Raw genomic sequence first — 25995 nt, 5'->3', positions numbered from 1 at the left:
GCGACCACTTGATTGCGACATTCATTATAATATCTATAAATAAAAAACACTATATTCACTATTTATAAAACAATAAATAAATAATAATAACAATAATAATAATTGTTTAGGGGTTAAATAATTTTTTTTTTAAAATTAAGACGAATTTGCACAATTAATTTATGGTAACTGTTTTTAAATGGACGTTGTAGGGTGTTAATACCTTCTCTACACGTAAATGACTCCCGAACTCATTTTTTGTTTCAAAGATCATATTATTTTTAAATTTTTCCATGGTTTTTCTTAAAATAAACTTTGGTAGTGATTTCTCTGATTTTTAGAAAAATATTTTTATTTTTAAAAGATGTTTTTCTTAAACAAGTTTTTTGCCATACTGTTGTGACCATCTGGTTGCAATATTTATTATAATATCTATAAATAAAAAACACTATATATACTATTTATAAAATAATAAAAACATGTTGCAATTGATTAAAAATACATAATTATAATCATATAAGTTTAAAAGCACATTAAAGAGAAAAGAAAAATGAAAAAAATAGTATTTTTAGGATTTGAGAAAAATTGATTTGTTGAGAAGGAGACACGTGTACTTAGTTGTACCAAAGTTTTTTTAATAATAAATAAATATTTTTTTTTGTCAATAAATAAATAGATGAGTGTTAACAATGTTGCATTCACCTATTTAACATGCATACTAAATAAATAGACGTATTTTCAAGGACATCATGGTAGCTTTTGATTGCGGGACAAAGACATGGAGACACATATATTATGTTTGTCTACTGTTTCCCTAGACAGATAAAGACAGAAAGAATATGCAAGATACAAATTTAAAAGAAACCAGTGTACCTATTGAAAAAAGGGACACTAATGTCCCAGCTATAAAAGGTAATCTTTTGAAGACAAAAATATCTCACATAATTTTAAAAATTAGATAAACTATCTTCATAATTTTTATATCTAAACACAATACAAAACACAATACACTATATTTTATTCTCACTTTTAAACACAATACATGTTTTTCATTATCTTAGTGTCTGTCTCCTCCCGTGTCCAGAAGTATCCAAACGCTACTTATGTGTCATATGGACATCATCATCTCGTCAGGTAGATTTTATCTGCTGACTTGGGCTTGGCCCATTTTGTCTTTTTATATGTTTGGGCTTGAAGACAGGCCCAATGTTTGTCCGAACGTGTTATTCTTCTTTTTCTTCTATTTCATTTCCCACCCTAAAACCCTTCTAAACCCTGCTCCTTCTTCTTCTTCGGCTTCAAGCGAAACAACGCAAGCTTGAGAAGCTAAGAAACAACAATAGTCATGGCACCGCATTCTAAAAAACCGCATAAGAAGAAGGTTTCAGGAGATAAACCAAAAATCAATAAAGCCTCTAAGAAAATATTCAAACCCAAGAGGGAGCAAAACGACGCCGTCGCCGCCGCTAAGTCAGAGACACTCGCTTTGCAACTCGAAGACGATGTTCCCGATTTCCCTCGAGGTTGCGAACGATCCTTCTCTCTCCATTTTCTGTTTTTTTTTTTTTTCATGAAAACTCACTTTCTAATTTGAATTTGCATTTGATTTGAATTGAATGTGTTTCTTCTAGGTGGTGAATTTTCTGTGAAGCGAAGGAATGATGATGATGAGTTTGGGGCCGAGGATCACTCGAGAAAGACGAAGAAGAATTGGAAGAAGGGGAAAACCACGTTTAGTAAGAGTAATGAACCCGCAGATGATTTGGGCTTGCTTTCCGGTGACCGTATCACTGGAAAATTGCCGCGGCGTGTGAATAGAATTACTCTCAAGGTAGCGTGGAGCAATTTGTAAAATGGAGGATACAAATTGGTTTTTTATGCAATTAAATTTTGATAGCAATGCAAATGTTAGTTACTACCTTACGGGTTGTTTTTAAGTGGTTTAAGTGCGATGACTAGTTTCTTCTGCTTTCTAGAGCGGAAATCGATTAATTCCATGCTAAGAATGTAGTCCTAGTGAACTGCAGTGGTATAGAACTGGGAGATTTTTGGTTTCATGATTGAGGGTTGAGTTTGTATGTTCGTGTAATGATGAATTCATTAACTTTTAAAGGTTTTTTTATTTTGAATTTTTCAATTTTATTTAGTTATACAACCAGAATGTTCCAACCAAGCTTTGTAATATGCTCTACTCTTAATTATTATCTTTTTCTTTATTTGGCTTGTTGACAATATGCATTTCGAATGCTTTTGTCTTTGTGTGTGTGCTGTGTTGAAACCTTTTGCTCTTGTACGAATGCCAGAATATAACTCCTGGAATGAAGCTTTGGGGAGTTGTCGCTGAAGTAAATGAAAAAGACCTTGTAGTTAGTTTACCTGGGGGTTTACGAGGATTAGTTCATGCTTCAGATGCACTGGATCCTATTTTTGACAACAAAGTTGAGGTGTGCAATAAGCTTTTATGTCAAATTTCCATCGTTGTTCTTCCTCCTCTCCTTACAAATTATCTTTACTAATGTCTCAACATATTTTTCTAGTTATTTTTTAATTTTGTTCTTTGTCTATCAACTTTAGCTCACCTCTCTGCATCTCTCTCTCTTGCATCAGGTTGCAGAAAGTTTCCTTTCTGGTGTATTTTGTGTTGGGCAGCTGGTTTCTTGTGTTGTGCTAAGATTGGATGATGACAAGAAAGAGAAAGGAAGCAGGAAAATTTGGCTTTCTTTGCGTCTTTCTTTGTTGCACAAGAACTACAACTTGGATGTTGTTCAGGAAGGCATGGTATGTCATTATTTTATTATGAAATTATTTGAAGTTATTTTCTTTAATCATTCATCTAGACTAGGATTTGGTTTCCTCCTTTGGTTTTTAAGAAATTTTCAATTATGACACACTTGGAGCCAGCTATATACATCTCAAGGTAAAGAAAATGTTAACCAAAATCATCATATAGAAGAATAATTTCAACAACATTCAAGCAATTCTACACTGACCCTTACCTTGGATTTTTTTGTGAGTATATTTGAATCAACATGTTTGCTAGTCTCCTGTAATTAGACTGTGGATGGTGGCATTTGAACTTGTATGGATGTAGGATTTATTTCACCCTGCATATGCCTACTTATTGTTGATATATATTCATAGCTTATTTTGTTACATTCTTTACAATTGTTCTGTTTTCTCATTATAAAGCAACTTTACATTAAAAATATAGAAATGGAACTTAGACTTTAATTTGCTAAACATTTAGACTGCTGAAAATTATCAGAATTTAGTGGTTCTGTTTGAAAACTATTCTTTTAAATCAGTTCTATTGAGAAGTTACTATCATATTCTTTTAAATCTGTTTCTTTAAATTTATATTTGTTTCTTGCATTCTAAAAGTGGAAAATAATTCCATTAGTTCATATTATATACATTTTATTATGCTATTCTGATCCAATATGATGATTGCAATGTATTTCTTATTATAAAGGCTGTTGTGTTTCTTGATCACTTTGCCATGTTCAGTGGCTTTCGAGTGTTCTAGGGTTATTGAATATTGATTGATAAGCTTTTGATTTTTGTGCACCTCATATATTCAGGTCCTTGCTGCATATGTGAAAAGCATTGAAGACCATGGTTACATTCTTCATTTTGGTTTGTCTTCTTTCACGGGGTTCTTACCGAAAAACAGCTCTGCTGGTAAACATCAGTCACCTGTTGTGAATTCTTGTGGCTTCATCTAGTCTGGCACGATTGAACTGAGCTAAATTTGTTGTTTTTTTTTTTTTTGCCTCTCTTTTGGTCCAATTCCTGCAGAAAGCTGGGGTGGTGAAGTAAAGATGGGAAAACTTATGCAGGGTTTGGTTAGGAGCATTGATAAAGTTCGTAGAGTGGTTTACTTGAGTTCTGACCCTGGTACAATGTCCAAAAGTGTGGTATGCTTCCTCGGTATTTATCATATTGTCATTTTGGTATCTTTCTTTAATGGTTCTCAATTCCTCTTTCGATTGGTTATTTTACCCGAGCATTTGATACAGACCAAGGATCTTAGAGGTATGTCAATAGATCTTCTAGTTCCAGGAATGATGGTTAATGCTCGTGTGAAGTCAATCCTTGAGAATGGTGTTATGCTATCATTTCTCACATACTTCACTGGAACTGTAAGTGTATCCTGCATTTGTGTTAGTGTTAGGTTGAAATCATAAATGATTGTTTGTCTAAATAAATTCTTTCAACAAATCCAATGTGCTCACATTGAAATCTTTTCATTGCAGGTTGATCTGTGTCATTTACATAATATTTATCCTGGAAATAACTGGAAGGATAAGTACAGTGAAGCTCAGAAGGTACTTGTGCATTTCACCTTTGCATGCAACTTTTGCAACTTGCGCTGCACTCAATTTTTAAATCGAATCCTAGTAATTATTTGATGCTCTGAACTACTTCAGTTTCAAGCTCCTTCTATATAATGTACTAATTTATTGAGTGCAAGATTTTTTGTGCATTTATGCATCATCTGATCTGATATTCAAGTGGTAAAACCTTTCTGATTCTGATGCTTTGCATGTAGAGTAATAGGTTGCATTGGCATTTTTGGTGTCTCTGTTGTTTCAGAGAGACAGAAACACCATTTTCTATGAAAAGAAATTCTCCTTGTTTATTTCTACACACCCCTCTGGTAGAAAACATTAGTTGTGTACTGATTAGTTCTTTGGCATAATTTAATTTCTGATTGCACTGCAGTCATAATGCATCATCGTTTTAATTATGTCATGTGTCATATGTACTTTACTGTAATGGATGTTCACATTTGAATTTGGGATTTGGTTTTTTTGTTTTTAACTTGATGCTCTCTTTTGGTCTTGTATTGTTCTGGACTTCTGGTTAGCTTCTCTTAAAATTAATTTTCTATTTCTCTAAGTGCCTTTTTTGTAATATAGGTTTTTTCTCGGATATTATTCATTGATCCATCAAGTAGAGCTGTTGGTTTGACACTGAATCCACATCTTATTCAAAACAGGGCCCCTCCTTCTGTAAGTACGGTAGCTTATATATTGCTGGTGCTTTTAGAATGGGACATTTCATCCAGTGGAATGGATTCTCTTAACTATGTTTCTTCTCTTTCCCTCAGGAGTTACCCTTCAATGCAGTTAAATGATGCATTTCTTGTCTGATGCTTCCTTAATTAAGATTTTTATTGATCAGAAAATGATTTTGAGTTACTTCAGTAAGCAAAAAAAAAAAAAAATGAAAAGGAAAAGATAAAATGTAAAAAATTACAACTAACCTTGTCACAATACTGGATGACAAAGCATGACAGTTGCATTATGTTCTTCAATATAATTGATAGGATTCCAAGGCAATAATTGATAATGTATTTGAACCAATCCTAAAAGCATTTCTAGCGGTCTCTGCTAGTAGTAGTACAATCTGTCATTGCTTGACTGTCATCAATCAATGAATCAACTACATGATTCCCTATGTATGAGTAGCATAGCTATGAAGTCTCTATACTATACTTTCTGTTGGGTCTGGATGAATCTGAAAGAGTGCTGAGGGTTTATTCAGAAAATTGGAGCCTTAAAACATTGTTTCCAGATATGGTGATTTTGAAAATCATATAAATTTAGGAATTCCAATAACTCAAATTAATCGGTTTACATTTTGTTATTCTAACTTCATAACCCATGGGTCCTTGCTGAAGTTAAATTAGCACATGTATAAACTAGCCTTCCAGTTTCATTGTTGTGAGGCATGAAGTCTACATGCAGCTTTATTTCCTGGTGATTGCGTTAGGTGCTTTACTATTTCAGATACAAGCAGTAATTCATTTCTCCATTGTAAAATCTCTCCCCGCCCTCCCTCCCTCCCTCCCTCTATCTCTCTCTCCCTCTCCTGACAACATTGTTTGTTGGATATATGGCCAAGGCATTATTTGTTTAAGTTAGTAATAATGTGTTGTGTGTTGGAGACTAATGAACTGGTTTTGTTGTGCAGTATGTGAAAATTGGAGATATATATGACAACTCAAGAGTTGTTAGGGTGGATAAAGGATCAGGACTATTGCTTGAAGTTCCATCTATTCCTGAGCCAACTCCAGCTTTTGTTAGTGTATGTAGTGACTGGACAAGTTTTAATGATGGAGAACTTTTGCTGTATGAAATCTGAATGTTTAACTACATTAGAATAACAATGAAGCCTTATCCTACCATGGAAAATGAGGATGATAATTGAAAATTATTGTTGATAGATATCTGATATTGCTGAGGAGATCCAAAAACTTGAGAAGAAGTACAAGGAAGGAAATCATGTTCGTGTTCGGATTCTTGGGTTAAGGCATTTGGAAGGAATTGCTACTGGAGTTTTGAAGGTTGCCATTATATTTTCATTTAATATAATTTCTTAAAGTGGTAAAAATAAAATGTTATTTGCTTATGATTTACGATTCATTCATAAGCTGATCAGCATATACTGGCTAGTTATGATACACTTATTTAATATTTAGTTGATCTACTCTCTACTTTGTGTGTGAACATTGCTATCTGTTGAAAATATATATATTATTTTCTTTATTAAATGTTTATATCCTGTGTCTAACTGGTGTAGACTATTAGGTGGTCCATCAGACAATTGCATTATTGTTTTGAAAACTCTTCTGAACTTGTATGCATCTGTTTTGTGTGTTTATGTGCATTTGAGCTTGGCCTTATGATGGATATAGGAGTTATCACATTCAAGAGTGCTTTATCCTTATTAATCTATGATTGTTTTGAGTGCTCAGAAATAAATGCTAACGGTACTAATCTGTTATGGAATTCCAAATGTAATGATTGTAAATTTGTGACATCTCTGCAAAGTTTTAGTCGTCTGTGAGGGCTCTAACAGATCTGGTCCTTATCGTTTCCTTTCAAAGTTCATTTTTAAATGAACTTGTTTCTTTATTATTGCATGTTAGATTGCTGCCAACCTTTTCATTCATCATTAGTGTTCTCCAGGGTTGTGCTCTCAAATGTTTTCTTTTTGGTGAATGGTTTGGTTGTATCATGGTGTGTTTACCCCATAATCATATCCACATGTGGTATGTTATTGGAATGTGCTGTACTCTTCAAATTAAGAAGAGTATGATTAATTTGTTCTATATTCAATGATTTTCCGCTAATAACTGGTTGATTAATAATGAATGTGTTCTTTCAAAGTCAAATTTATGACATTTCTTGTACATGCTTTTTGAAAATGAAGAAAAATGTTGGATGTTTAAACTGACATAGTGTGCGTTTGGATAACTGCTTATTTAAGAACTTATTCAATAAGCTCTTTTTAAAATGATGAGTTATATAATAAATTTAGTGATGGAACTTGTTGGAATAAGCTAAACAACTTATATTGATAAGCTCTACCAAATAGCTTATTAAAATAAGCTGAAAACAACTTATGAGAGTCATAAGCTGTTCATAAGCTCTTCCAAATGAGCCCATAGTCTATGTTTTCTTTGTATAATGATTTTCTGTGCAAATGTGATTTTAAGTGTGATGTTATGTGGAAGCTGGGAGGTTTTCATTTAATCATCTTTATGTTTTCATATCATGCAGGCTAGTGCTTTTGAAGAGGCAGTGTTTACTCATTCTGATGTCAAGCCAGGCATGGTGGTGAAAGCTAAGATTCTTTCAGTTGACAGCTTTGGTGCTATAGTGCAAATTCCTGGTGGTGTGAAGGCACTTTGTCCTCTTCCACATATGTCTGAATTGGAAATGTCAAAGCCTGGAAAAAAATTCAAGGTTCTATTCTTTGTATGCATGTTGTTGTTAGTATTATCATTTGTTTTTCAATATCGTATAGACCGTATAATGTAGGGTTGTGTTGTGCATGTCTGGGATGGGACATTTTAGACATAATGTGACTGAAGTCTTTGCCTGGATTATGGTACAGGTGGGAGCTGAATTGGTGTTCCGTGTGCTTGGTTGCAAGTCAAAAAGAGTGACAGTTACACACAAGAAAACCCTTGTATGTGTCTACATGCAAACTCTTCTTCTCCACTTTATTCAATCTTAAAGGAACTATAATTAATTGGTTTAATCATTTTTTTAGTTTACTTATCCAGCCTTTCTTTGGATAGAAGTATTATGGCTTAAATACTTTTGTAATGCTTATCAATATAGGGTGTTTTGATTGAAGTCCGTAGTCTTTCTTAATCCCTATAAATCTAGATTGACAGAAATCCAGCTAAGCACTGACACTTGGCAAATTTAATCCAACGATATGGCACACGTCATTGCCTCCTTCCCTCTTTCCCTTTATCTTGCATTTGCGACCTTTAAACACCTCTTCTTCCTCCAATGAAGACTTCCCCACTGGATCCTCTTTAGAGTTTAGATCCCTTTTCTTCCTCCATCTGTTTTATGTCTTTATTTCTTTCTCTTCTTACAAACCCAAAACTCTGGGAAACGATTGGGTAGTCTACAAACCCCTCTTCTTCCTCCATTGAATATCCCTGTTCTTTGCTTGCTACTTCTTCTAATTCACAATCTCACAACCATTTCATCAAACAATAGGTAGGCATAGATGCTCACTAATTCGTGCACAAATACTTGTATACATTCTCATTAATTTATTCATTACACAAAGATTTATATATGTAAAAAATGAACAAATTAAGAAAATAAAGAACAATTTACAGGTTAAATCATGCAATACAAAAGTCATGTAATAAGATGATTCCAAAAGCCCATTTACGAAGAAATGTGGAAGCCGTTGAGCTAGAAATCATTTCAGCTTCTTGAGTTTTAAAGGTTAAAGCTTTGCAGAGAAATCGTGGAATATGGCCTCTGGCTTAGCCGCTGTGAACTGCCAACATTACACCATCAAAATAAAATAAAGAACAATTTACAGCCTAAATCATGCAATACAAAAGTCATGTTATAAGATGATTCCAAAAGCCCCATTTGCAAAGAAATGTGGAAGCCGTTGAGCTAGAAATCATTTGGGCTTCTTGAGCTTTAAAGGTTAAAGCTTTGCAGAGAAATTGTGGAATATGGCCTCTGGCTTAGCTGCTGTGAACTGCCAACATGACACCATGAACACTCCTAAATCCGTGCTTGTTTCTTGAAGTCATCATGTCAAACAACCACTGGTCATCAAAATTGATGCAACCTGGCTGCAAGCACACATCTTTGGCTGCAAGTCTCTTGCTCCAACATATCAGCCACCAACACCCCCCCCTTTTTGTGTTCAAACTATATTTGTTGTTTCCTCTTCTGTGCATTCTGATTCCAGAATCTTTTTTTAAAACAATGGCTCATACTGCTTTTACATTGTTGGATGACATGTCATATGATGACATGGGTGCCTTGTCATTGTCCACGGGAGTTAAATTTGTCAAATGTTATTGCTTGTCTCCTCTGTGCTGTGTTTGGATGGTTCAACATTTTGCTATTATGTTGAGTTTCTCTTCTCTGGTTGGTGATGCTTCCAATTAAAATTGTTTATTCCATTCTATTCTGTCTGGCTGGTTGGATACATCTTAAATTTCTGAAGGAGGATGCTGGGTTCTGTACTGAATTATCTAAGTTCTTTGGTAAGATTATCTAATGTTCTTTCTTTGTCGTAGGCATGGGGATCACCTGTCTCCTTTTTTGTTTACTATTGTGGTGGAAGTTCTTGGTTGTTTGCTTTTCCTTTTGCTATGCACATTTTCCACATGCTTGTTGTCGCATCATTTATTAGTATTTTTGCCCACGTATTAGTTTCATATTGAATTTTAAATCAGACATATGATATTGTTACAGGTGAAATCAAAGCTTGGGATTATCAGTTCTTATGCTGATGCAACAGACGGTTTGATAACGCATGGATGGATAACTAAGATCGAAGTTCATGGATGCTTTGTACGGTTTTACAATGGTGTTCAAGGATTTGCTCCTAGGCAAGTCTCTGATTTGTCTGTTCTACAAGTTCATAACTTTGGATACTTATGCCATTATCACAGTCAATTATATTTTCATGTTTGCTTAAATCGTACGAGCTTCTTTTAGTAGTAGAAATTTCATCTTCATTTCTTCACCTTTTTCTCCTGATTAACTTGTCATCATTAGCATGTGCCATTTATATATTGTTGGATTTTTAAACGTGTGAAACAGTTTTGTTTCTCACAAGATCAATAATATGTCCTATTGTGCCTTAAAACAGTTCTAACTAATGGAGAGTATTTTGGCAATGCACCGAGTTTAAAGATTTCTGTTCTATAATACTTTTATTTCTTTTGTTTATTTGACCTTTTTCTCATATGGTTTTGAAGAATGTTTATTCTGGACTTATCTCTTCTATTTATGAATTCTTTTAGGGAAAAAGATTGAGCCATGTTTAAACTGGATTTTCTGCATGGGTATTCCTATGTGTGTCTGGGTATACATTTAATTTGTTATTGAAATATAAATTGAACTAGTGTTTCATTGGTTTGCAGTAGGGTTTCTTTTTTCTGCCTCCCCCCTTGGATCATTTGTAAATACTAGATTGTACTGAGTGAATGTTTACTTGTGATCCATAGTTTTTTTTTTTTTTCCTGTTGTATGGATTTAATTACTTTCGTTTTCTTAGTAATTTTCATCTTATCTCATGAGAGGAAAGTTTATCTGCGAATTTCTTGCTATCTTGGTTGGCCTAATTTTAAAGTTGAAGAAATCTCAAACTGTCAAGCCTTTATTTTTGCTGTGCATTATCTTCCTATTTTCTGTTTTGGCTTCTTGAAAAGTTGTTGACCCTCACCTAGTATGTTGAATTGTTGACTACATTCCAGTTGTGGTTTGAATCTGTGTGTTATTGTCTTTCCCTTGTGAATTCTGTGATTATATTTTCAGCTAAAATTATGTTGTTGATTGTTTTGATATAAGAGCAGATCTGAACTTGGATTAGAGCCAGGTGCTGATCCAGGTACAGTGTACCATGTTGGTCAAGTTGTCAAATGCCGGGTCACAAGTTCCATTCCTGCTTCACGGAGGATCAACCTTAGTTTTGTAATAAAGCCCACAAGGTTTGCTTCTTTTTCACTGTAACAGCTTGGACCCTGCTTCTTGAAATTTTTACTAATTTTTTTAAGTATATAATTGATCAACACTGTATTTTTTTGGGGGGATATCTTATACTTCCTCCTAAATGTAAAGTGTATGTTGAGTTCTTTCAATTTTTATGAAAACAGTTATGTAGAGGGCTATGCTTTAAAACTACAGGCAGACATTCTGCTGGGGTACAGATTATTCTAATTTAATGCAACAATGCATTTGACAGGGTTACTGAAGGTGATATGGTTACATTGGGTAGCCTTGTTTCAGGAGTTGTTGACAGAATAGCATCTAATGCTGTAGTTGTTTGTGTCAATGCAAGTGGTTTCTCAAGGGGTACAATATCTGAGGAGCACTTGGCGGATCATCATGGTAAAAGTTATCCTTATGCTTGATAATGGCTTTACCATTGCTGCTGCTTCTTAATTCAATTGCTAATTTTAACTTCTTATTATGCAGGACAAGCTATTTTGATGAAATCTGTGTTGAAACCTGGGTATAATTTTGATCAACTACTGGTTCTAGGTAAATTCAAGATATTCATTACATCTTTATGTGTTTGTATGATGTATCTCTTAACCATCTGGCCCATATTTTAAAGCTGAGTGTCACTCATGTCCTCCTTTTCCTACTTTCTCATGGTTCTTGTTTGCCTAACATTTGCAGTTAGGTTACTTATCATATGATTTTATGCGTTTATGATGAGGTATGCATATGCATGTCTGCCAATAACCATCTTAATGCGTTTAATTTCCCATTTCCATCTGAATTACCCAGAAGCAATGCAGTGCTAAATCGTCTTGCATTTTAACTTGGAAGTATCCAATGACATCTCAATGTTATCGCCTGAGCAAAGTTGTTAGAGAGGCATGAATTGTTAACAGTGTTCTGTGTTATAGTTTCATTTATTGAGGTTTGAAAGTTGAAACTATTTTTGTCCTGTAGAGTTAGGGAAAGTACCCAGTTAGCCACATTTTAATTAACTACTATATTAATTATTAGTGTTTTTGTACCATAATTGTACTGAACCTAAAGTATGAGAATAATTAAGAGGTCAGTTTTTACATCGCCACATCATAAATATTCAGATTCTTATCTCTTTAATTCCAACAGTTTTTGTAAGAAACTGTGTTGTGTGTGAAACAGAAACTTAAGCAGCAGAATTTCTTTGATGTTATTTCTTCAATATGAATGGGATTTACGTTATTGTTCTCTGTCTTTTTCTTTTCAGTGTCATTTATAAAGTTGATGAAACATGTCACAAACTTACAATTATTAATTTAATGTTTCATTTTAATCAATGTAGATGTTAAGGGGAATAATTTGGTTCTGTCTGCCAAAAGTTCACTCATCAAATATGCTCAGCAGATTCCTGCAAATATCAGTCAGATACAACCTAACTCTGTTGTGCATGTAAGTGATGATATGAACTGCTTCTGGTACTTTTTGATGGACACAAAAGTCCTTTTAATTGATTTAGTTATTTTCTAAGTTTCTTTCTTGTCTATGACATTCTGTTGAGATTTTACTCCTTTGTATAAATTGTGTTTTGTACAGGGCTATATATGTAACTTGATTGAGACAGGCTGCTTTGTTCGTTTCCTTGGTCATTTAACCGGTTTCGCTCCAAGAAATAAGGTATTTTAATTTAACCCTCCCCCCTCTCTTTTCCACGTGTAGATCTAGAGTAGGCACTGATAGTCTGAATATAATATCTCTTGTGTAGGCTGCAGATGACCAGAAAACCAATATTTTGGAAGCCTATTATGTTGGACAATCAGTTCGCAGTAATGTATCCAATGTTAGTATATTTCAGGCAGTAAATTTCAATTTCATGAAAGTTTAGTGCAGGCTAAAACAGGGTTAATCTCATTATTTTTTTCTTCATCAGATTAGTAGTGAAACTGGTAGAGTGACACTTTCTCTAAAGCAGACAGCATGTTCTTCAACTGATGCATCATTTATTCAGGACTACTTTTACATGGATGAAAAGGTATAAACGATTATCAAATACCTCTATTATTATTGACATATAGTCTTGTGTTTTGCATTCTATTTATTAAATTGTTTATATTATGCATGCAAGCACACACATAGATGTCTATCCTTGTGTTGTTTCCAAGCCTTAATTAAGGCAGGCCACGAGGATGAGGATCATATGCCCAGTACACATTTATGATCTTGTTGGCTTACTCAATTTCTGTCCAGACTGTTATGTGAAATTTGGAATTAGATGCCTAAGTTCATTTGGTTCATTTATTCTGATTAGAAAATCATATAGGTATCCACTTTGTTGTGCAATTAGGTGAGGGGATGAAGTTATAATGTGGTTTTATTATTTACTTCCCTCTTGTGGTATTTTTCTGAGGGATGAAATTGTATTTGTTATTTGCTATATAAAATAACATTTTTTTATTGTTTCTATATGTGTATTCTGTAATTTATTTGCCTCCAACCACATTTTCTCCTATTTCCTCATAGGAATTTCTTTCACAGCCTCTCCCTTTTCTATGACTTCTAATCTTATGTGCATCTTTGACTCTAGATTGCAAAGTTGCAATGCTTGGGTTCTGATGGATCTGATTTGAAGTGGGATGAAGGATTTAACATTGGTACAGTTGCAAGAGGGAAAGTTGAGGATGTTAAGGATGTCGGTCTTGTTATAAGCTTTGAGAAATGCAATGATATTTTTGGTTTTATTACCAATTATCAGTGTAAGTTCACTTTCTCTCAGGTGTTGTTTAATTAATAACTAATATGTTAGTGTTTCTTGCTTGATTGCAAGTACTAATTCTCATTCTCATATGAATTACTTAGTAGCTGGAACAATTGTGGAGAGAGGCTCTGTAGTGGAAGCATTAGTTCTTGATGTTGCAAAGGCAGAACGACTTGTTGATTTAAGTCTGAAGCCTGAGTTCATTAATAGATCTAAAGAAAGAAATTCCATCAGTCGTACCAACAAGAAGGTTGACCCCCTTTCCACTGTCTGTGTATTTATATTTTATAGCAGTTTTGTCTGACATGGCAGAGAAAGAGCTGAGTAAATTTTTTTGTACAAATTTATGCTATGGAACCATCTTTATGAAATTACTATTTAATATTCAAAATAATCATATTGCATTATATCTTGCTTCTTTCTGATAAACTTCCTCCTCTCTCCCAAGGAAAATAAAAATGTTGAATTTTTTTTATGTTATGATTATGGTTTTATGCTGCACATTGAATCTTGTCGTAAGAAGGGCAGGCTTGTGCAGAGAGGTTTCTTCCATCATTCATTCTTGATCTACTTTGACCAAATCAATGTAATACTTTCGTTCCAGAAACGTCAAAGGGAGGCATCGAAGGACTTGGTATTGCATCAGATGGTGAATGCAGTAGTGGAAATTGTAAAAGAAAATTACTTGGCAAGTGTTGATATTATTCTTCAAATGTAGCCATCTTCTGGTAAAACTTGTTCATGCATATTGACATACTTTACTGAACTTATTCTCCACAACGCAGGTTGTATCAATTCCAGATAATGATAGCACAATTGGGTATGCATCAGTATCTGACTATAATACACAAAGGCTTCCTCATAAACAATTCCTAAATGGGCAGAGGTAAGCACAAAATTAGCTGATTAAAAGTGTCAATTCAGGTTTTCACTTGTATCTCATCTCATCCTACTAAACTGCCAGCCAGCATTGCCTATTTGATTCTAGACTGTAATTCATCATTTGCATGCAACTGACTTATTGTGTTGACCTTAATGAGATTTGTGGTTGGAAATGCTCCTCTTTTTTTTTTTTTTGGGAGGGGGTGTACAAGCAAACTCTTATTTATATTCTGTTTATTTCTCTTTTCATATGTTTTTGTTACCCTGTTGTATACTTTGGAGAGATTTCTTTTACCCCACAAAATTTGGACTTTTGTAGTTCTTTTCCTTACTCTAGTATATCTTTCTTCAATTTCTGCCTTAATCATTTACTAATAATTGTTTTCTACTTGCTAGTCTTGTCTGCATCTCCTTGTAAAGTTATGGTTTCTGGTTGCGGTGCTTAATTTGTTTTTAGCTGATTATTTTTTACATGTTTATAGACCAAATATTTATGCTTAATAGATGCCTCGTGCTCATATATTGTAAAAAAAGTCGGTGTTTTGTTTTACCTGTAATATATGAGGCATATGGTTTTTGATTAATGTATTTCAAAGGTTTTGGAACATGCGAATGCTCTTTTAAGCATTCAATATTTAGCAGATGTATCATGCAGATTCATGCTTCTGAATTATAGTTCTACACTTTTTTCTTATAAAATATCTTTTTTATTTTAAAAAGAGAATTGTTTTCATGAGGGGAAGTTTCACTATGTTTTCCTGGTTTTTCCACAACTCATTGTGTAATATGTTTTACTTGGTCAGTGTTGTCGCAACTGTTATGGCTCTTCCAAGCCCTGAAACATCAGGAAGGTTGCTTTTACTTCTTAATGAGGTCAATACATCTAGTTCTAAAAGAACGAAGAAGTCTAGTTATAAAGTGGGATCTCTGGTTGAGGCCGAGGTATGTGAGTTTTTCTAATTCATTTAAATTTTATTATGTGCACGTGTTAATGGGTATGTGTCAGTATATATTTGTCAGAAGGTTGCTCACTGCATAGTGACATGCACAGTTACATGGAGCCACTCTAAAGCTTCTTTGCACTGACGTGCTTGTTTATTGATAATTATTTCTCTTTTTACAGTTTTTGGTCTTTCTGCTTGTAAACTGACCTTTCCCTCAATATTTCTTGTTCTAACAAATTAAAAATGTGTTTCATGAAGTTTCTTTTTTTTATGATATTGTTATCCAGATTACTGACATCAAATCTCTTGAGATGAAACTGAAGTTCGGATTTGGTATACATGGCAGGGTTCACATAACAGAGGTAAATCTATTCTGTTTACTTTGTCAATATTTAATTAGCATTATAAATTGTGGATTTGATAATTCTCCAAGCTTCTGCCATTATATGGCTTTGAAATTGTGACCTAGGTCATGTAGCAACAACCTTGATGTAGCAGTGCAGCAAGGCTTGCCCCGCCACTCTTGTTGATTCGCTATCTATTTTTGTTTTAGTATAGTATTTTCTCAATGGTTGGGTGCCTATCTATGGACAGGTGCACGATGCAAAGGTTTTGGAAAATCCATTCTCTGGCTACAAAATTGGGCTAAAAGTGACAGCAAAGATTGTTGCAAAACCTAATGAATCAGATGGCAATAGGAAGGGCTCACGGTGGGAGCTAACAGTCAGACCAGAAATGATTGCAGGTTGAGTACACCACTAGATGAAAAATATATGTATGAATGGTTGAAGTACCGGGTAATTTGTAGATTGAAACATATATGCAGAAAGACTAGTGAATTTTAAGAGCAATAATCTGTTTCATAAGCATGAGCCAAAATATGGACTCCTCTTTAGTGGTGCTTTGGAGGTAGATCAAATAGCTACATTCTTATTGGGAGTTCTTTTTACCTTCCATCCTTATATTATTACCATATTTGTCTCTTGCCGTTATATATTGATATTGACTATGTTTTACATGTTAATTGAAAGCAAAGGTACATATATTTTCTTCCCCACCTGTTTTAAAATGAGTGATAGAAGTAATCAGAACTGAACATTGGTTTGGTATTCATTTATTTTATTATAGTTGGTTGTTTTTTTCTTCTGAAATTATCATACTTTTGCTGCAATTTAATATGCAATTTTCTTCAATTCAGGTTCCAGTGATAAAGGTGATGTTTCTGAAAATCTTGACTTTAAAATTGGGCAATATGTGGCTGGTTATGTATATAAAGTAGAAAGCGAATGGGTCTGGTTAACAATATCTCAAAATGTAAGGGCTCAGCTATATATTCTTGATAGTTCTGTGGAACCCCATGAGCTTGAGAATTTCCAGAATCGGTACCATGTTGGGCAACCTGTTTCTGGTCATGTTCTAAGTATCAACCAGGAGAAGCAGCTATTGCGGTTGGTTCTACACCCGTTTTCTGCTCTCCCTTGCAGAACTAGTGAGGAGCCACAAATTAATTCTGTGGAAAAGGATTTAACAGCATATGTTCATGAAGGAGATATTTTAGGTGGAAGGGTTAGTAAAGTACTTCCAGGTGTTGGTGGATTGCTTGTCCAAATTGGTCCTCATGCATATGGAAGAGTACATTTTACTGAACTTTCAGACACTTGGGTGCCTGATCCACTGTCTGGATATCATGAAGGGCAGTTTGTCAAATGTGTAGTTCTTGAAGTCAGCCACACTGTCAAGGGTACTATTCATGTTGACTTGTCATTGCGGTCTTCCAATATAATGCTTTCTCAGAATTCTGCAGATGTTCACAGCATTGGGTAAGTAATAGTACTGCTACTTTGTGATAAATCTTTAAATAGTCCTAGCCTGGTCCTTTTTGTCATACTAATATGCAGTTGGCCGTCAACTTGAATATTTAAATCTAGTGCATTTATTTGTTTCCAGCTATTGAATGAGAAAAGTGAAAGAGCATCTGGATAAATTTGTGTCGCAACTACATAATGGAATTATATTTATATTAGTTATTATAATAATTATAGAATATTCCGTTACTTAATTAATATAATTAGAAAGAGCATTAGGATTGATTGTATTTATATCCATTGATTTACTACCCCTGTTCAAAGCATGGGTTGATGCCTTAGTTGTGTTAAAAACATATACATTGTATACTATATTGTTGTTGTTGACTTATTATTATTGATCTGTTATACTTGATAATTTACTTCCAAATATAATATGGATTGTTTATTTTTCAGGAATGCTAAGGGCAAATGTGTGGAGAAGATTGATGATCTTCATCCTGATATGATTGTAAAGGTTTGGGGCTTTTTTGCCTTTTTCTCTTATCATTATTCTTTATTACTAGGCTTTATGTTAGCTTATTTAATGTAAGGTGTGTACTTACTGTCACATTTCATGGAGTTTTGAGTTGTTAATCGGTCATAACATTCATCATTTACATGGAAAATTATGTTTTTAGAATTATTTACACTTCTTAAGGGGGTTTGGAGGGGTGGGGTCTTTTTCAGAGATAAATACTGCTATTTTCCAAACATTGTCTTTATTTTTTTTTTTCACAAGCTTTTTGTTCCTAAATTGTAGTTTTCTATCTTTGTATTTTTCTTCAGGGAGGACATCTAAGTGCCTTTCCTTTGTTATACTCCACGCCTCTCTCTGTAATTCTCTTCCATGGAATAAAAAGAAAGGAAAATTATTTTTGCTAGACACCATATTGTTTTCTAGGCCTGTCATTTGTATGGGAATTGGGGAAAAATGTTTTCCTGAGGAATCTCTCATTTGTAAAGTTTGATTTTATATTACAGGGACACTATCATTGTAAGTTCTACAGTTTTCATTTCTATTTAAAGTGTCATTTGCAATATTTTATTGTCAATTTTAAGAATGTCTTGGTGGATTAAATTGTTTCAACTTATTCAACAACCTAAATACTTTGCTCAAATTAGATATAATTATGCAACATGATTACTATATGCAGTTGAGTCATAGGTACTTGTCAAGCTCTTATTTCCAAATCTTATTTAGTCTACTTTTCAACTGGTGATAACAAACTTGTCACAAGATGGGAAGTGAATGAGTGCAATGTTGTTTTACCTATCAAAAGTTTTGTTCCCTCTATGATGAACTGCTGGGTGGATAATTTTTTGTCAAGTCTAAGCATGTATTGGTGGCACATCTTTTTTTGCTTTTCCATTTTTCCCCTCTAAATATGGGATATTTTATCTTTTGGATTTATTTCAATGTTTTCTTTTGGCTAGGGTTATGTTAAGAATGTCACACCAAAAGGATGCTTCATTTTTCTCTCACGAAAGATTGATGCCAAAATTCTTCTATCCAATTTATCTGATAATTATGTCAAAGATCCAGAGAAAGAATTTCCTGTTGGAAAACTTGTAATTGGCAGGTAAGTATTCAACCTGCTGATTCTATTGAATTTTTAACATGTGATACATGAAAAAATGTACTAAGACAACAAATAGCAGGGTTAAATCTGTGGAGTCTCTTTCAAATCGTGTTGAAGTTACACTGAAGACATCAGCGATTTCCAATCGACCAAAATCTGAGATTATTGATTTGACTAAATTTCATGTCGGAGATGTTATATCTGGCAAGATTAAGCGGGTTGAGTCATTTGGTTTATTCATTGCAATTGACAACACAAACATGGTATTTCTGCAACCTTGGAAGCCGTTTCTGGTCCATTGTAATTGTAATTATAAGTATTATGATCAAAATAAAATGAGGAAGTGTAGATTTTTTTCATGCTTTTAGCTTGTTAAGTGTATGCATTGTTAAGGGTTTATCTATTTCGTAACTTGGGTGGCTCAAATGCTTGCAGTTTTTTTCATCCAAAAATTTGTGATTGTATTATGTCAAATTATGATTTTCAAAAACCATGGTCTTAAGAAAGTGGTAGTGGTCAACTTGATTCTGTGAACTCACTTGATATCCTTCAATTACATAGGTTGGGTTGTGCCATGTATCAGAGATTTCTGATAACCATATTGAGAACATTGAGGCAAAGTATAGAGCTGGAGAGAGAGTAAATGCAAAAGTATTGAAGGTAATTAAAGTACCAAAGTCTTGCATATGCTGCTGGTTTCTAAATTTTTACCAGGTTGTGGTTTTAAATTTAATTTGCAGGGCATCTTCTATCTATGAACTGTGGCTAATTGTATCATCCCATGTATAATGTTTAATTGGCAGTGCTTTGCATGAGACCTGTTGATTGTCTCTGTAACTTGTTGAAGAAATTTCCAGTCAGATCAATGTATTAATGATTAAAAATTTGCATTTTTTAATAAGGGTATATATGCATCTAACTGACAACCTGAATTCCTCTAGGGTGAAAAACTGGGATCCAATGAAAATATGGACAAGTTCCTTGAATACATTTATAACGAGTAGTAGTAATTTGGTGAAGTTTATCCAGAATTGACAGATAACTAAAGACCCTTCTAGAACACCTCTAAACTGTATAGTAACTTATTTAGACTCTAATTCCATCTTAATCATCTTTAAATTGAATGCAATAATTCATTCCCTTAATACATTATCATCTTGAGTTTTTTATTGTCCTTTTTCATAGGCTTCTTTGTTGATCAGTTCGTATTGTAGTACTAAATTATTATATAACTGCATTTTCCTAACATATATAATCAGGTGGATGAAGAAAGACACAGAATTTCTTTGGGAATGAAGAATTCATATATGAGGGATGAAGCTGTGCTTCAAACACCATCAAAGGAAGGATCTGATGAACCTATTGCAGATGGGATGAAGTCTTTGACTTTTATCAATAGTAGTTTTCTTGGAAGCTCAAATATAGATGTTGAGGATGAAATTGATCAATTCCCAATTCTTTCACAAGCACAACAAAGGGCAGACGTTCCTCCACTTGATGTTGCCCTTGATGACTTTGATCAATTTAATGTAAATCACACTATTAGTCAAAGTGAAGAACATGCAAAGGAAGAAGACACAATAAATGAAAAGCATAAGAGGCATGAAAAGAAGAAAGCAAAGGAGGAGAGGTTAATTAATGCCTGTAGTTATTTAGCATTTGCTTTGCTATAATTTTTATAATTTTTCCTATAATTTTTCCTTTCGCTTACTAATTTTTAGTGTGTGAATTATACTTACAGGGAGAAACAAATAAGAGCTGCTGAGGAAAGGCTACTGGAGGAGGATGTACCAAGAACTGCTGATGAGTTTGAAAAGCTGGTCAGAAGGTCTCCTAATAGCAGTTTCATCTGGATAAAATACATGAATTTCATGATTTCTATGGCTGATATTGAGAAGGCCCGCTCTATTGCTGAAAGGTACATCTAAGGAACACTGATTTTGAGTTTGGATTTTAAAACAATTATGAAATTGAAACTTGACTTTATTAATGTTGATTTAAATTTTATACTCCTCCTTATCTTTTTTTAGGATCCATAAACTACTACCTAATCTAAAGCAAATATTGAGCAAATAAAGGGTCTTAACATTTCTTTTGTCAATTATTGGGCTATTAGAGATTGAACCTTCATCTATTGGAGGAAGAGTTTTTTTTATATGAGCACTAACCTTTAAAAATGTTGAGCTTAGAAGCTATTATGCAACATATTTTTGGTTTGAGAATCTTTTTGTTCTCATTTCTTGTTTTTATGAATATTTACAAAATTGTCATATTTTTTTTCACTTTGTTTTCAAATATTTCTATACATGAATCAGTGAAAATAACCTTTTTCTACCATTTTTTATACAAGTCTTTAAAAATAATAAACAAGTGAAAACAAGGAGGTGTTTTTGTAATTTTATTTAAAATGACATTTTCTCAAACCGAACATGTCCCCTTGATTTTTTGTACAGTCTATGATTTCAGCCAAGGTTGTTAAGTTCGAGAGTTTACGTAAACTCGTTGAGTGTCTGAAAACTCAAAACATAAATTCTTACAATCATGTAAAAATAATATTTAAAAATTCATAATAATGAAATAAAGTTCAATAATAAAGTTAAAATCATACTTAAATAGCCAAATCATATAATGATAATGTGATTTTGGTGCCATAATTATAAATGTGATGTTTCACAACTTGCAGAGAGGGGTGAAAAGTGGTGCTGTCATTCCAAATGGTGTTATTTTGGTGAAAAAATAATACTTTAATAGCCAAATCATATAATGATAATGTGATTTTGGTGCCATAATTATAAATGTGATGTTTCACAACTTGTGGAGAGGGAAGAAAAGTGGTGCTCTCATTCCAAATGGTGTTATTTTGGTGAAAAAAAAGTGATTTGCCTTTGTTTTGTTTAACTCGTAAAATCGGGTGTAAACTCACAAGTTTATCCAAAAACGAGTTTACAAGCGATTTGACATGTTTTCCTTATCTAAGATGTATGAGTTATATCGAGAGTTTAACAACCATGATTTCAGCCAAAGCAGCTATCTCAATGGGTTGGATAGTGCTTCCTGCAAATTACACACATGGTTCCAACACTCAAAACATTTAACTATGAGGATGCAGTGAGGACATGATAAGATTCGTTGTTATATTTAAAAGGCCTCATTATATTGATCCTGATTGGTGATAAAAGAGAAAAGTAACATAGGAATCAATGTTATGTACTATCTGAAGTATGAAGGTTCAGCTAGGTTCAGCACTTCAGTAATATCTTTCAAAAATGCACTTTGTCTAAATGATGCTGTGCATGTGTTGTCATTGTTAATAAAATTTTAAAGTGGAACGACTTGAGGCTAGTCACACCAATTGCTTACTAGTATCTCTAAGGTAATAAAAGTGGGAAAAATCACGAGTTATGTAGTTTGTTTTTTCCTATGATTGCCTTTTAAATTTCTGTTAGAAACATTCTTTGAACAGTGTAGTTGTATCTACTCGTTACATTGTATTGCTCCCCCTAAACTTGTCACAATACATCCATGGATGTGAATTTCATATGACTCTAATCATCTGGCTTCATATTTTTCTTCTCTCTTGAATTGTAATTTTTAAGGGCTCTGAGGACAATAAATATTCGAGAAGAGAACGAGAAGCTAAATATCTGGAAGGCCTACTTTAATTTGGAAAATAAGTATGGAAACCCTAGAGAGGTAAAAGAGAGTGCAATTTCAGTTTGTTTCTTCACTAATATTGTGATGTGGGTATTCTTATTAAGTGTCTCTGTGTAGGAGGCCGTTATGAAAGTATTCCAAAGAGCACTACAGTACAATGATCCCAAAAAGGTCTATCTAGCACTCTTGGCAATGTATGAGAGGACCGAGCAGCATGATTTAGCTGATGAACTTCTCAATAAAATGACAAAGAAGTTCAAGCATTCTTGCAAAGTATTATATGAACTTTTAAATATAAATATCACTCTTTTGATCTAAATTAAAAGTGCATAGGGAACTTAATTTACCCTTGATTTTAGGTTTGGTTGAGGCGTGTACAAAATCTTTTGAAGAAAAAGCAGGATGGAGTTCAACCTCTTGTCAATCGAGCTTTGTTAAGCCTTCCACGACATAAGCATATTAAATTCATCTCTCAGACAGCAATTCATGAATTCAAGGCTGGGGTTCCAGATCGAGGGCGATCCTTGTTTGAAGGAATTCTACGGGAATACCCAAAGAGAACAGATCTGTGGAGTGTTTATCTTGATCAAGTATATCCTTCTCCGCCTCACTTTCTTTTTGTACTAATGTATTATTATGAATCTAATATATTCGTGTACTTGACAGGAAATTCAACTTAAAGATGAAGATATAATTCGTGCACTGTTTGAAAGGGCAATTAGTCTGAGCCTCCCACCTAAAAGGATGAAGGTGTGTACATATCTATATTACCAATTTTGCTTATGTTGTTTTACATGTTTCCTGTCAGACTCACTTGGGACTTTGTTGTCTTGATTGGCAGTTCTTATTTAAAAAGTATCTTGATTATGAGAAGTCCCACGGTGATGAAGACCGTATTGAATCCGTGAAGAGGAAGGCAATGGAATACGTTGAGAGTTCTATGGCTTGATACAAAATCATTCTCTAGCTTTGAAATTTTCAATTAGCGGCCATTGCAGAGTCCTAAGTGGATATCTGAAGTCGAGTTTGCGTTTGTGGATGCATGTTAACCCGGGAAACAGGATGAGTCTGGGCTGGTTGCCTCTGTAAATTTTAGTGGTTCAAACGCTATTTGATACACTGCTGATTGGCTCTCTGCAGCATAACGAGGGCATGGATGAAAGCTTATAAGGTGAGATGTGAATGCACCAAAATATGAATTGCAAGAGAATGACGGATCTTGATTTTGGTTACTCAATTTGGTGGTGACTGGTGAGGTTTGAATTTAGGAGATAATATAGGTCACTGTATTCTCTGTCTCCTGCCCATTTTTTTACTTTTGGGCTGTATTTTTTCAGCTTGACGATAGATTTGTAGCAGTACACAAAAAATCATGGATGCTTAGGGCTAACAGGCTAGACTATGCTGTAATTTTGGAATAATTCTTTTATTGCAATTAATTGAAAATGTACTCATTATTCTGTCGCATCGCTATGCTTACGTTCATAAATGAGGTATTATCTACTTTATGTCCACATTATTGAATGTCACACTTGCCTTCGATTCAAAGGGGAAAGGGAGAGGAAGAATTTTTAATGGAAGTGAGGACGGAAAGTTTCTTATTTGATTTGGTTCGGTTCAAGTAAAGGAAGAGAAAAATTGTCTTGTTTAATTAGGGAAGAGGAGTGAAAACATGTAAGATGTTATATTCTTAACAATTGTTTTTTTAATTAACAAGCACCAGTTATCCACATCACTATAATGAAGTAAATTATTCTGAACAATTTATATTTTATATGTAGTTACATGTTTTTTGAGCTTTCATATGAAATTAAACTAATCTTTTAGTTAATTGTTCATCTATAGGAGACTTTTACTAAATTTCATTAGTTAATGTTAAAGTTTTCTCAACCCATATTAGGCATTGTAGGATAGTTGTAAATCACTAATGAATTTTTTTATTCATCAAAATATCAAGTCAAGAATTTAAAATTTACTATAATTTTTTTATTTTCTTAAATTTAGAAAATCATATACATAATATATAAAATACTAGAATATATTGCTTTTTCATAAGAATAGAAATCATCTTGGAATCCAATTTTTTGAGAATGCCATTTTTTTAAAGAATGAGATATACACACGGAGCAAGTACCAGTCTGAAAATTCATACTTCAATTCTTACACCTATTCTGTCCGATTTTTTTTTATCTTATTTTTAATTAAATGTTAAATTTTAAACTTAATTTATCATAATTATTAATATCTATAATTAAATTTGACTTAAATTTTTTATTCTAATTTATAATTTGATATAAGAAAACTGTTAACCTTCTACTGCTAATAAAGTCTAAACAAAATTTCGGTATAATAATACATACTTTTTTAATATTATTCTCCAATTAAAAATAAATTTATTTTACTAACTAGCATTGACCTCCATTATAATAATTAAGGTGAAATTTTAATTGTAGTTAAAAATAACATAAAAACCACTTCAGATATTGCACTTAAATTTCGTTCTAAAGTCCATTGCAATTTAATTTGTTAGTTTTGTTATTTAAACAACTAAAAAAAGTAACACTATGTTATTATATGCAAATATTTTTATTTCTTAGTTTTTAAATTTTTTTTATGCGTATCCTAAAATAATAAAAATTCATCTCAAACACATAACGGCTTTCCTCCGAATAATTCGAAAAACATTTTCCTTAATTTGTCAATTTGTACGATTATTACAACTTCTGATGTTGTAGGTTAAAAAATAGATAAAGAAAGCAAAAACTCAGGTTACTATCACTTTCAATTTATGGTTCTACTCAACAAATTTTGTCGATAAATTATTCATGAGAGAATGTTCCTTTCAAATTTAAATTTAATAGACAGTAACATTGAACGGTTAAAACTGCTGGCTATATAAAACAAAACAGAATGCAAGAGCGAGCATCCACCACTTCGATTCGTCGTCTAAAATTAGTTACACCATAACCTCAGTCATATGTCACCACAATTTCACTCTCTTTCTCCACTTTTCTTTGATGATGTTTAATCAATCACATTTTAGATCTCACAACTAAAACACATGTCGGTATGTTTTTTTTTTCCTGCTGCGATGTTGTTATCATTTACACGGCTTGATGAACAAAAATCAATTGGGTCTGTTATTATGTTTCAAATTTTGAGCTTTGTATTCTTGTATGTTTGTTTCTTGGGCTGTTTGGAAATTAATCAGAGGAGGTGGAAAAACCAGATTTTTGAAAAGTTGATTTGTTGGTATCTTAAAAGTTAAAATTAACTGTTTTAGGAGCAAATGTGTTACTGTTGATAAATTTCTCTCTCGCCTGTGTTTTCAATAAATGATGATGATGTCTGAAATCCTGC

The 25995-nt window shown here is 33.3% G+C and overlaps 1 protein-coding gene across 1 annotated transcript; it reads left to right on the top strand.

Moving 5' to 3' along the window:
- Positions 1–1288: 1288 nt before the first annotated feature.
- Positions 1289–24157, top strand: LOC113871014 (rRNA biogenesis protein RRP5). The gene is made up of 41 exons (XM_027507673.1): positions 1289–1502; positions 1611–1810; positions 2283–2423; positions 2587–2757; positions 3561–3660; positions 3778–3896; positions 3999–4121; positions 4236–4307; positions 4902–4994; positions 5959–6072; positions 6212–6331; positions 7551–7736; positions 7888–7962; positions 9744–9880; positions 10850–10984; positions 11239–11384; positions 11472–11537; positions 12319–12425; positions 12570–12650; positions 12739–12813; positions 12904–13005; positions 13558–13726; positions 13830–13978; positions 14333–14416; positions 14514–14614; positions 15414–15552; positions 15842–15916; positions 16149–16299; positions 16753–17360; positions 17527–17546; positions 17816–17876; positions 18836–18981; positions 19061–19244; positions 19543–19641; positions 20241–20611; positions 20723–20899; positions 22578–22674; positions 22753–22908; positions 22995–23225; positions 23302–23385; positions 23477–24157. Exons 1-41 carry the CDS (start codon positions 1325–1327, stop codon positions 23582–23584), a joined length of 5751 nt encoding a protein of 1916 aa, XP_027363474.1. The 5' UTR covers positions 1289–1324; the 3' UTR covers positions 23585–24157.
- Positions 24158–25995: the final 1838 nt, after the last annotated feature.

Source organism: Abrus precatorius, unplaced genomic scaffold, assembly GCF_003935025.1.
Source record: "Abrus precatorius isolate BTA unplaced genomic scaffold, Abrus_2018 Scaffold7, whole genome shotgun sequence".
Taxonomy (NCBI): Eukaryota; Viridiplantae; Streptophyta; class Magnoliopsida; order Fabales; family Fabaceae; genus Abrus; species Abrus precatorius.
This window is presented reverse-complemented; position numbering and strand designations above follow the sequence as displayed.

Excerpts from the sequence above, each read along its gene's own strand:
- LOC113871014 (XM_027507673.1), top strand. The coding sequence starts at position 1,325 with ATGGCACCGCATTCTAAAAAACCGCATAAGAAGAAGGTTTCAGGAGAT. Across the intron at positions 3,897-3,998 it reads GTACAATGTCCAAAAGTGTG|ACCAAGGATCTTAGAGGTAT; the intron begins GTATGCTTCCTC and ends CATTTGATACAG. Across the intron at positions 12,814-12,903 it reads TTCGCAGTAATGTATCCAAT|ATTAGTAGTGAAACTGGTAG; the intron begins GTTAGTATATTT and ends TTTCTTCATCAG.